Source organism: Caenorhabditis elegans, chromosome III, assembly GCF_000002985.6.
Source record: "Caenorhabditis elegans chromosome III".
Taxonomy (NCBI): Eukaryota; Metazoa; Nematoda; class Chromadorea; order Rhabditida; family Rhabditidae; genus Caenorhabditis; species Caenorhabditis elegans.
In genome coordinates this window covers 5,522,988-5,535,516 of record NC_003281.10, presented here as the reverse complement: position 1 = coordinate 5,535,516, position 12,529 = coordinate 5,522,988, and the positions used below count along the sequence as shown (strand labels likewise).

The 12,529-nt window shown below is 36.1% G+C and overlaps 1 protein-coding gene across 3 annotated transcripts; it reads right to left on the bottom strand.

Annotated features, from left to right (window-relative positions):
* Nucleotides 1-9: 9 nt before the first annotated feature.
* On the bottom strand, nucleotides 10-9,413 carry dex-1 (Dendrite extension defective protein 1; the record flags this gene model as incomplete). 3 transcript variants are annotated; one of them, NM_065781.6, is made up of 15 exons in its annotated part: nucleotides 18-651; nucleotides 1,506-1,640; nucleotides 1,749-1,993; nucleotides 2,394-2,772; nucleotides 2,829-3,002; nucleotides 3,201-3,920; nucleotides 4,255-4,763; nucleotides 4,938-5,207; nucleotides 5,282-5,462; nucleotides 5,945-6,040; nucleotides 6,558-6,688; nucleotides 6,734-6,881; nucleotides 6,928-7,074; nucleotides 7,561-7,770; nucleotides 9,372-9,413. In NM_065781.6, the coding sequence occupies 15 exons, from the start codon at nucleotides 9,411-9,413 to the stop codon at nucleotides 625-627; spliced, it is 3,414 nt and encodes a 1,137-aa protein (NP_498182.2). In that variant the 3' UTR covers nucleotides 18-624. The 3 variants fall into 3 exon arrangements, with proteins under 3 accessions (NP_001379843.1, NP_498181.3, NP_498182.2); NM_001392098.1 differs by lacking the exons at nucleotides 1,506-1,640; nucleotides 9,372-9,413 and having other exon boundaries at nucleotides 10-651; nucleotides 7,561-7,772; NM_065780.6 differs by lacking the exons at nucleotides 1,506-1,640; nucleotides 9,372-9,413 and having other exon boundaries at nucleotides 16-325; nucleotides 7,561-7,769.
* Nucleotides 9,414-12,529: the final 3,116 nt, after the last annotated feature.

The window sequence follows — 12,529 nt, the reverse complement described above, 5'->3', positions numbered from 1 at the left end:
AGTAAATACTCTTCGAATTTTTGAAAAATGCTTTATTTTCGCAAAAAATTAAATTTGAAGCGATTTTTTTTGTTGTAAAAATCGATATACATGGTATGAATGCTCACATAAAATAAATGTGTGTATCCCGTCAGTAGGCGAACAATCAGAAAAATTACAGGTTTAGGCAGAAAAAAAGAAAAAATAATACATGAAAAGTTGGAAGGAAATTGAAAGAAATAATGGGGCAATATCTAGGCGAAAAATTAATTATTAGAAAAAAATTATTTTCCCGAAGAAATCATAATCTGACGCACTCGATTAAAGTTGATTCGGATGTTGTTTTCTGAAGGAAATTGAAAGAAAATTAGACGGAAAAATGTAACACGCAAAGAAAACGGTGAAAATGAGCAGATGTGAATGTCACAACAACAATGAGGAAATTTCGAGGCAATTTTGAATTTTTTAAGGAGGTGGCCTAGGTATTTTCTAGGTCATTGGTACGTGGCCTAGCTTTTTCTAGGCCATGCAGCCATCCAAAAATTCAAAATTGCGACAAATTATTAGTGATAGTATATAAGAAGTACAAAAAAACATGAGTTAAGAGGCACACACGTCGTGATGATAGTAGGTGATAATCGTTGATTAATAGTGCCCTGCGTATGTGTACCGCTGCAAAAAATGTTACAGATATTTTCAGACTTATAGTTTAGTTTTCATTTTGGGAGATATTTTTTCCCTTTTCCCGGAAAAAACTGGGAAATTTGAATTTTTAGGGGTTCGGTGAACCACACACTATATGTGCATCAAAATTGACTCGCAACTGTAGGAAACATTTTTGAAACGAAAATATTACGAGAACATTAAATTCTGAGAATGCGTATTGCGCAATGTATCTGACGCGCAAAATATCCCGTAACGAAACCTACAGTAATTCTTAAAAATGACTACTGTAACACGGATTTCGATTTACGGGCTCGATTTTCGAAATGAATCTTTTGAATTGCGACAGCGAAATTTAATTTTCCTGTAAGTTTTCGTGGTTTTTTGTCCGATGCTTTTTTGAATGTTTCATCAATAAATGAGAAAGAAAAATGCAAAATTGGACCAGCACTACAGTAGTCTTTTGAATGATTACTGTAGTTTTCGCTACGAGATATTTTATGCTGCGCAATACCCATTTCCAGGATCAAGTGTTCCCGTAATACATTTATTTAAATTCAATTTAAATAGAAAATCAGATTTGCGCGAAAAATTGCAGACTTTTCGAAAATAATTTCGATAATTTTCAAGATTATAATATTAAATTTAAGTTTCGCTCCCAAAAATATTCCGTATCAAATTTTAAATTAAATGTTGCCGCAAAATGTGTTCAAAGAGCAGAGTTAATTCTGATGATTATTCAAAAAAAAAATTTTTTAAAGAAATGTTGAAAAGGAAAACATTTATTTCTTACAATATTTTGGCCAAAAAATTTTTAAAAGATTTTTCATTAATATGAATTATTTAAAATATTAAAAACACACCGTTGTCTGATTAGTATACCCGTTGTTAACAAAACTCGGTGGCGATTGACGTTCCTGTGTTGATAGCCGTGCCGGTGAATGATTTGATAGTGGTTCAAGATTCCAGTAACTTCCGTAGAGAGATACTTTTCCCGCCTAAAAAGTATTAGAGACACTGCACCACAAATATAGAGTTATTCCAAGTTAGTTACACCGCAAAAACAATGTTTAAAGAAAACAATCTTTCAAAAAAAAAAAGCGTACCTGTTGTCCAGAAAGAGCTGGTTGTCCACTTAACCGAGCGGCTCTTTCCAAATGATCTTCATACGTGGATTCTTTTCGTTTTGACTCGTATGCCGTCGGCCGTACCCCGTACGCGGCTCCGTACATTGCTCGGAGTTGTGAAGATTCTCGAGAATTTCGTCGTTTACAGCATACAACTGCTCCGATGCACACGAGAATTACAAGCCATGCGAGAATTATCATTACTGGCAGCAGAATTGCTAGTCCTGGAAATGTAAATTTTTTTTGGAGACTTAGAATTAATAAATTTAAAATTGTTTTGGAAAAAACAACCATACATATGAGAAAACTACTTCAATTCGAAATTTTAAGTTTAAAGTTTGATATCAAATTTAGAAATTTCGATAAAAAAATTTAGAAAGGCATTCAAAAAAAAGTAGGAAAAGAAATTCGAAAAATTCAAATTTTTCTAGAAATTACACCAAATGACACCATGCATTAATCAAATTTTGAATTGGTCTAAAAATATATAAACCTAACTTTTTATTGGTTGTTTCACTTTTTGTTGGTAGTTTGATTTTAATTTAAATTTACCCATTATATTATCTGACATTTTTAAAATCTCTTCTTCGTTCCCCGAAATATAAATTTTCAAACAAAACTCACTTGGTGATTGCTCCTCTGCGTGTCCCACATTAACAGTTGGCTGATTATCATTCCTCTGTTTTGGTGGCTGAGAATTCACTACAATTGATGGCTGTTGAACTATTATTCTCTTTTGAGTTGTACTCTGGGCACGTGGCTTTTGAGTTGTAGTAAAAACGAAAATTGATGGTGGAGCTTCTGTTGGAATCATCATTGTGGTTGTAGTTGTATGGGCCTTTGTAGTTGTGGTTGTAGAACTCATTTCAGTAGTTGTTTCTGTGGAAATCTCAGCTTCTTCTTCATCTTCTTCAGTGGTTTCTATAACGCGAGCATCTCCACTGAGATCCTCTGGCTGTGGTGTTACAGAAAGCTCTGGGCGCTGCTTCTTAGTGGTTTGGAGCTGGAAAATTTTGAGTTTTTTTGTTTTTTTTTTGAATGGATCACTTCAACACTTACCGCCTTATCAATAGCCTCCAACTCTTCGTTGAACTTGACAGCTTCTCCATCGAAAGATCCAGCTTCAAATGGAGATTCCTCGTTTTCAGACATTTCTTCAATTGGAGAATGTGCTGGAGCTGCAGAGCTCGTTTTTTCACGTGGCACCGATGTGGTGGCCTCTTCCTTGAGTGGCTGAAAATTTGGATTTTGGAAGGTACATGAAACTAGGAAAACAATTGAATAAAGGTGGAAGTGGGATCCTTAAATTATTTCAGCAATCTCACCGAACCATTTTGTCAAAACAAAATATAGCCTGGTCTTCAATTCCGTTTTGCATAGGTTTCAAAAGAAATCTAAATCTAATTCTACAAAATGATTAAAATTTCTTACCGTTCTAATTGAGAAATCAGGCAGAGGCCTCTGGGTAGACTTCTGTACTCCATTCCTTTGATTCGGACGGAACAACTCCGGTTGCACGGTGACAAACGGCGGGAATGTGACCTCAAACGCGTCGGGTCCCAGTTCAAAATCCTCATCAGACAGAGAAACTATCGGTCGATGTGGGGTACTCGAAAAGTTTGGTCGGGGTCTTGTCACGGCTTTTGTAGTTTGTTGTCGTTGCTGGTTTCCGATAGGGGAAGTGGTGACAGTGAGCACATTTCTGCCACGGGTTACTGTACCTCCACCTCTTACGAGAGTTGGAACGATTGTCTCGGATGGTTGATCTACAAGGAATGCTCCTGGAGATGGAAGAGTAAGACCTTCCTTTTTCTCTTCCAGAAGTTTCGAAGGGAGTCGGGGAGCTGTACTCAACAACCTATCGCAGTAAGGTGGCACTTGAATTGGTTGAGCACAAGGCATCAGTTGAGCCTTATCGATACGGTAGAGCCATGTGCCAGGTTGCTTGATATTACTGTTTTTCGACAATTGAGATATTGCTTCAGTTCCAGATGCTGGAAGAAGAATTGAAGAAGAAGCATCAGATGAGAGAATTCCAGCTTCGGCACCACTCGCCCACGGGAGATCACGGTACATTAGCTCCACAAATGTCATTTTCTCGTTTTTGGAGTTAGAACCATCGATTAGAAGGGCTTGGAATGTGTTTCCTTTCTAAAAGTTAGAAAATTAGAGATTTTAATTTTTGCTGGGAGTACTTTTTCGAACAAAAAGTGTTCTCAAAATATCTGGCCTGGAAAGTGATCCAATTTTTTATTGTGTTTGACAATTGTCGGAAAAGTTTTGGTCCCACTTTTTTTTTAATGAAAAATTGTTTTAAAAAATAGGATAAGAAAAAAACTTTTTGGAAACAAGATTTTTCAGCTCAAAATGCTGTGGGTGTCAATTTAAAAGTATAAGAAAGATATTTGCTCTGATTGGTGCTTGAACCCTGAGATTCAGATCAGTATAAAATATAATTTAAACTATTTTTAAAACAAAAACCAACCGTCTGTCTTCCATCAGTAACATTTGAAAAAGTGACCACCAAAGCACTCTTCGCCACAAATGTTGGATCATTATAATTCTCTCCAATAGTCCTTGTCACCCTTCGGAGTACTTCCACGTCATCAACTTCTTCTACACTAACAGCCCCATTTCTTGATAAATCAATTGGTCCAAAGAATGGAGCAATTCCAACAAGTTGCATATCTTCCAGTCGACCATTATCTCTATTAACTTCATTTATAGCAATAAGTCCTGTTGAGGTAACTGTCAATTTCTCTGTGGTTTCTCCAAAAATCTTTAATGGTTTTTTGAGATTCCATTCCATTTTCGAGTTTTTCTTTCTAGGAAGTTGATGATGGGTATCATATTGGAAAAGGAATGATTGAGAGCAATCATTTTGTCCATCACCACTGAATCCTTCTTTACACATACAGAAATATCTTCCAGGGGTGTTAGTACAGATTGCGTTCTTGTGACAGATTGTTGAATTGGTCTTGCATTCGTCGACATCTAGAAAATGTTAGATTAAAATTTAAAAGTTAGAAGAACGTTTATAGAAAGTTTGCCAGAATTTGTCGAAAGGCTAGCGAAAGTAGAGAAAATTGTGATTATTATTCTTGGATTATTTCTTTCAATTATTTGATTAAAAAAAAACAACAGAATTACAGACAGTTTCCTCCTCACCTTCACAATTATTATAACCATCTCCCTTGTATCCATTGAGACATTGACACCGTTGAATGGGCTCTCCGCATCTATCATAATCATTAAAGGAAAGAGCATTCGAGGCACATTGCGTCTTTGTTGCACACTTTTCCTGTCTCGTTTGACATGCGACACCGTCCCAACACGTAGCACATCCACGTTGACAATCTCCGGAAATCGGGTGACAAGTTCCCTCGGAGCAATGACAGCAGTAAGCACAGTCTGGACCCCATTCACCATTTGAGCATTCTGAAAATAGAAAAAAATAGAGGAATTCTCAAGAAATTCAGAAATTAAACAATTTACTTCGAAAAGAGCCTTACCCTGATCACATGTGTCACCCTTGATTCCAGATTTGCAGCTGATCACTCTGAGCTCGGAGAGCTCAAACATCCATTCTCCAGGGATTCCGGTATTACCGTATTCTTCCAAGTACATAATATTCGGGGTGCCTGAGGTTGGGAGCTTGAAGTGATTTGTAGCATCGCCAGCGTTGAATCCAGCCTGAAATTAACCCACTGAGCCATTTGGTCGATTTTTGAGCAAATTCAAAGTTGTAAATTTTTTAGATACATATTAGGCTTAATCAATGCACCATCAGAAAATAAAAAAGCATGTGGGCTCTTTAGTTGACTTTTAAAAACCCGCTGAATTATACTGTATTTTTTTTGTAGCTAAAACGTTGGAGTAATTTCTTAAAGTTCCTCATTTTCCAAAATATTAAAACATTCCAACAACCAGTGTTCCCATCTATAAATCATCATTATTTTGCGCGCATCCGGCGGCGCGTTTCGCTTTGGATTCAGGTTAGGGTGGAAAAGGAAAATCGGGGACAATTGCAAAATCTGATTACATCTGCCCTAATCTCGATTTATTCCCCCTCTTTTCTTTATATATTTTCTACACTTATTACTTATCGACTTAAAAATCTTAATTATAACTTTCTAGATAAATTCCTAAAGTTCTGGTTTCTGGGAAGTACGAACCTCGGCGCCTTGTGTCCATCCGATATTACTGTATATGAAGTTGGCAAATGTTCCGTTTGCAGTAATGAAAATTGCTGCTTGGAATGTATTTGTGTTCTGGAAATAGATGAAATTGGGAAGATATTTCAAAATTCATTGAAAACCCTAAAAAAATATTGAAAAGTTAGGTCTAAAAGGCCATCTAACACAGTTTACAAAACTGATTATGATCTTCATTTTTCTAGTTGTCAAGATTCTGCTAAATAAATCAATTTTGAAGATATAACAGCTCAAAGTTAGCTTCAGTGGCATATGTTTGTAAAAATAAGTTTTAGCTAAAAATTACTAACTTGAAACTAAATTCTCATATCAAAATCTACATTTTCGCAACTTGAAAATATTTTCAATTCAGCCTAATTTTCCAGACATATACATTTGACAAAACGTTCATGAACTTATTGAGTTATAATTTTCAATCAATAGATCTAATTTTACATTCTAACACGACTCTGTAGACAACAAAAATAAATAGCCAACTAAACAATTCTAACAAAAAAAAAGTTAAAATGCATATTTTCACCAAATTTTAGTGTAGCCTTTCCTGTTTTTTTGAGAAATAATTTCATAAATATACCTCTTCTGGAAGCGCCGCAGTGTTCAATGGCTGCATTTTGTCCCAAGTAATAATAAGTGCTGACTTCACTTTTACATTTTTATCATATTGGTACCGAATTTCAGATTGACCCCGCTCCAACACTCTTCCCTCTACAAATAAAAGATATTTCATTCGAAATTAATGTACTAACTTACTTGTCACCTCTCGGTAATAGACTTTTCCACCATTTCGTAGATCATTCCTATTCCAGAATGGCGCTAAAAACCTCGTAGAGCTCGGTAGAATTCCAGATTTATAGGACCTGGAACTCGCCTCAAAGCCCACGGCCCCGTTTGAGAGAATCTGAAATTTCAGTTTACAAAATCAGTAAAATAAGAAATTTACTTACATAAATAGTTTTGTAGTCAGATCCAAAGAAGGAAATCGGGTGTACTAGATCTAACTTCTTTCCAACATCAAGAGCCTGTGGGAGCTCTTCATCTCCGGCGGTGGTACCGTAATCGAAAAGACGACTTGAGAATAATGGAGCAGTAACCTGAAATGATAAAATTTAACTGGTTTCATCTTTGAAATCCAAAATTGGCATATCTTTAAAAATATTTATTTTAATCTATGCTACATTTTGTTAGTTGACAACATTATGATAACTATCCTACCAGCAGAGATATACCCCCTCAAAAGTCAAAATTCAGACTACAATATTCCCCTTTACTTAGAGAACTCCAAACAATTTTTGCCGACAACTACCAATCCCCAATTAGCAAATCAATCCTTGCCTAATCCAAATGTCATGTTCTTCCGGTTACCCGTATCTAAAACGGCAGGTGTTTTACGGAAATGAAAGCCTCGGACCGCATCTGTACAAATAGAAGCCCCCTCTTTTTCGATTTGGGTGTCAATATACACTCATTGACGGTCAGGACACTGAGATATACAAAAAAATTTCAAAAAAGTGACCTTCCCGTTAAACAAACAAGAACGGCCCAAAAAAAAAACATTCAATGTCACTGTTGTGACTCACTTGAATACTAATTTCCTTTGGTTGAATCTGCCGTCCTCTTCTTGATTTTATGGATTGAAATGCATCAAGTTGATCCCATTTTTCATCGATTCGAAGTCTTGCAGCTATCCTTTCTGGGTCGAACTTCATGCATGATATTAAGGGAAGGAGCAGCAGGAAGATCGGTGGCAGTGCCCCGAGAAGGGCATGCCTATTGCGCATCTGGTTTTGCTGGAAATTTGAGAGTTATGAGATATGGAAAGTTTAAAATATTGGAAATTTAGGGATAAATAGAAAAGTGAGGGAGGAAGATACTTGAAGCCTTTATATTTCTGAGAATGCAGAATCTAAAAAAGTTACCGAATAACAAAATGTTAAACACAAAATTAGCAAAATTTTTTTTGGTTCACAACTTTTTAGTAACTACCATGTAAATTGAGATATAGGGCTCCAACCACAAGAAGCCGTAAAAAATGCGTTACTTGAAAAAAACATTTAATTAAAAAAATTATAAGGAAAAAAATTATAAAATTGTTATTTGAGCTAACTAAAAAATTTGGAAAAAAATGGTTAACAATTTTAATAAAAATTAAATCGGAAATAGGCAAAAGGGTGTTGAAATATGGATAGCAAGAAGGGGACAAAGCTTTCGCAGAAATCCGATAACGGTATGTTGAAAATGTTTGAAATTTCCCGAGAAAAGATGGCAAAAACTGATATCCAACGGAAAGGATAATTAGGATAACTTACCAGTTGTAGTGGATAAACAAAAAAACTGTTTTTGAGGGGAAAGGGAAAAAGAAAGGGAAACACTGGAAAAAAGAGAAAGCTGGGAGGAAGTTTCCGGGGAGGAAAAAGCAGGAGGAGAAGCATTTGCTGAAACCGGAATAAGGAAGAGAGTCGTCAGGAAATAATATAGTTAAGAAGGTTTCGTGGTTACATATTATTTAGATCGAAGTTGAAATATTAAAAAAAACTAGCCGAAGAAAATTGTTTAAGTTAAAAAAAAAACCATATTTTTTGGCTGTTTTTTCAATAAATTTTAGTAAGATTGTCCTTTGAAGAGAGAAAAAAAAAAGATTTTTAAAGTTTCGAAAATAATTTTTTTGGAAACCTTGACTCTTACAATACATTTTTCACTTTTTTCAGCAGGAAATTATTATCGAAGATATTTCAAATTTTACGAAAATTTCGATTTTTTTCGACGAATTTTTGAAAAAGGGGTAACAGGTTTAATTATAAAAAAAGGAAACTAAATAAAAACTTAAATTTCTTGCCAAAATTTGAAATTTACGGAATTTTAAAAATTTAAAATTAAAATTAAAATTGGTCAAAAAAGTTGGAACTACTTAATTTTATGTAGTACCAACTTAAATAAAGCAAATTAAAAAATGTTTAGTAAATCTTTAAAAAAAAGTCAACAAAATCCTAAATTTCCAGAAAAAGACCAAAATTTTGGAAAATACACACAAAACTGAATTTTTTCTCCGCGAAACAAAAATTCGGCATTTCCAATTTTTCAAAATACACAAATTCAGGCTAAAGTGTTTTCTGGAATTGAACATAAAAATCTTCAATAAGACCAAAACTTCACAAAAACCATTTAAATTATTAAAAAGAGAGGAAAATTGGAAATTCCAATATATTGTGCATATACCATATGTGCACCGTCACTAAATTTCAAATGGGTATCCCACGTTACCTGAATAGGTGGGGAAAGGGGGATAACAGTTGGAGAGCGGAGACAGAGACAAAGAGCCTGTCTCCAAAGGTATGTTGAAGGTCATTTGAAGGGTATTCGAGGGTCCTCACCATGCAATACTCCCTCTTACCCCGTACAGGCACTTATTGATCCTATGCGTGTGAGCAAGCATGGTCGGTCAGGTACCACTGCGGCGACGTAGAGGAGGGGATATTGGTTCCGCATGTTTGTTATTGTATACAGATGAAGGGATATATTTACACGTGGCTGGGGAAAGTCTAGGCCATGTTTGACGTAGTAGATCACGGCCTAGCCTTCTGTGACGTCATCATGTCCTACTTCTGGCGAATCTTCACGTCGTTAACTCCATAGTCCTGAAAATTTCTTCCTAGACCGTAAGATCGTCGCCTTGGATGTGGTCGCCAAAGTTCTAGTCAAGGTTTGAAATTTGTGGAGTTTTTGCTAAGTTGCTACACAAAAATTGGCCTTGGATACACATAATTCAAGAAGGTAACTAGTTATGACCCATTGACCCCCAAAAAAGGGTCGCCGACCATAGATCAAGCTTCTGACCGAAAATGAATTTTTGGCATCTAGAAAGTATATTCAAAATTTATTTTTCTATATTTTGTCAGTTGAAAAATGAACACTTTCCCGAAGGCTAAAAAACCCAAATTACTGAGCAGCATTTTGTAAGACACCTGGTCCCAGTCGGCTGTCTGTACCAGTGTTTGCACTCAAATTGGACGACCTTCTTGAAAAGTATGAGAGGTTCGGAAGGGAGGGATGTCTTTTGTTTCAAAGAAGGCGCTAAACGAAGAGACGACAGACAACGTCTAGTATGTACTCCCGATCGCCGGGGATAATTGAAAGAGGATACCGTAACAACGAGTTGAAGTAACTAAGACGGCGCTGTAAGGTCGTGGACGAGGAGTGCCATACCTTCTTGAAAACGTGGAAGAACTTCTGCACTTCTAGGCGGCTAAAAGGCTTTCTAGACAATTTGTGCAAAATAAAACTAATTCAGGAAATTTAAATTTTGTGGACTTTTTAAAAAATAAGAAAGTTATTATAATAAATAGAAACCTTGGTGCCAATACTGGTTGCTCCCAATATACACACTGGTGTCCGACTCGAACACCTTCTACAGATGACCCCTCCTTATTTCAGCGGTATATCCTATTTGTTGAAATCAAAAGTATATAATAGTTTTCAGATTAAAAATGATCAGGTACACATGAGGGGACACACAAACACAACATAACAATGATGAAGATGCTAAAAGGCGGCGGATGGATAATGAAGTAGCAAAGAAGAAAAAGAAGACGAATAACACGATATTGTAATGACGGAGAAAGCTAAATGTTGTTTGAATGACAACGAAAAACCACAACATAACATGACAAAACACCTCATTGTATACAAGATTACCATTTAGAGGCATCTATAGTAGTCGGTGTTTGGCAGTGTGGACGCAAAGTGGACGGGTTATGATGAAGATTTTAGTGGGAGAATGGCTTTTCTAGGAAACTGATGGCATTATGAGTAACCCAAATACGCTACACAAGATCTACTAATGTATGATGACTCGAACCTGGATGCCGTAATTGGTTACTCGTCTTTACCAACTCTGCTACAAGCTTAAGACCACATCACGTAAAAATGCTACCAATCATATATTGGCGTTTGACAGCGTCTGAAAACATGGGGCTCAGACAATAGTATGGCAATCATATCATAACAGATTTTCAAGAAAAATGGTCATTTGGAGTCGCAATACGGTGTCTAATTCAACATACCACTGTCATACTAGCCGCTTCAAAAATTTACAGATCCATGGATAGAGGTGGAGGGTCGATCCGCAACTGTAGGCTCGCCCAAAAGTGGGACGACTCATTTCGACCTATTGCCACCTCTATCCATGGCGGACCCGGTAAGGATGATATGTCCGGGAATCCGGAGATTAAGTATTTCAGAATTTTCAGAAAAAGGACATATGGAGTCTAATCCTGTTTTGAATATACATGTCCCCTTTTTTACCGATTGCGCCGCAGCTCCGGCCATCAAACTAAGCACAGTGGTTCTATCTACCTAAAAGCGGATGATTCAACAAAGAAAAAATGTCTCATTAGTAAACGTATCTTATCAAATGAAAGGAACCCCATTAGAGGGAGAAAGTGATAAGAAATCATGGCGGCGGCGGATCTGTGTGATAAAGCTGATAAAAAAGGATAACGAAAAAAAAGAGCTGGTAAAAGAAGTGAGACGGGTGGGAGAAGAAGGTAAAACGAAAGTTGATGTCAGAAGACAAATGGAGGCAATTAGGGAGTCAAACCGACAGGTTAATACTATTTGGGAACTGGAGAGAAGAAAAACGGTTTGACAGTGGAAAACAAGGAATTTGTGAGGAAAAAATAACGAAGGGATTTTGAGGTAATATGTCCTAATTTATATCATGAAACAGTATCATTAGGAAAACTAGTAATAAAACAATTACAGCATGAAGTGCAATTCTTCAGGTATGTTGTTCAAACGCTCATGTATTTTTAGGAAACATTGTGATCTAAAAATTGTTAGCTAATTGAAATACATCTTGTTATATGACATCTCTTTAATATCGCTCACAGTTTTGAAGATATCATCGCTCAAAGATTAGCAATCAACAGAAATCCAAAAGTGCTCTTGTTGACTTGAAACAGTTATGCTATTCCAGAGAAAAAATTCAAAAATTTTAATTAGGCAAATTATTTATCACAAAATATGCAGCATTACTGCAGTTGAAAAATTTTTGATATTGCTCAAGGTTCCTGACTCATACAGTTCAAAGTTTAGTAGCCCCTCTAGAAAAACGAAACACAATCAGAGATTCCAAGAAAATGAGGTAAACTTCAAACTGTGATTCATTCTCATAGTCAACAAAAAATTATTTAACTGTCAAAACACAAGATCTCACTTTCTGTCGAAAGTATGTCACAGAAGGGAAAATGCACGAAAACGGATAAATAATTGAATAAACAAAATAACACTTGAGACTTTCGGCACATTTCATTGCATGAAAAGCTTTTCTTATAGGATGGTATAAAGAAGAACAGCTCAGATTACATTGAACGTGGCAAAACGGGAATATAGGCGAAAAGAAGGATGATGATGATGATGGGCGGTCAATTGTTATGACGACAAGTGAGCGAAAGATGAAAATTGCAGATATGGAAAGGATATGTGTGCAATCGCGAAAGAAGAGGCGGATGGATGAGACGCGTTTCAGGAATGTTAGAAATGGAAGAGTGT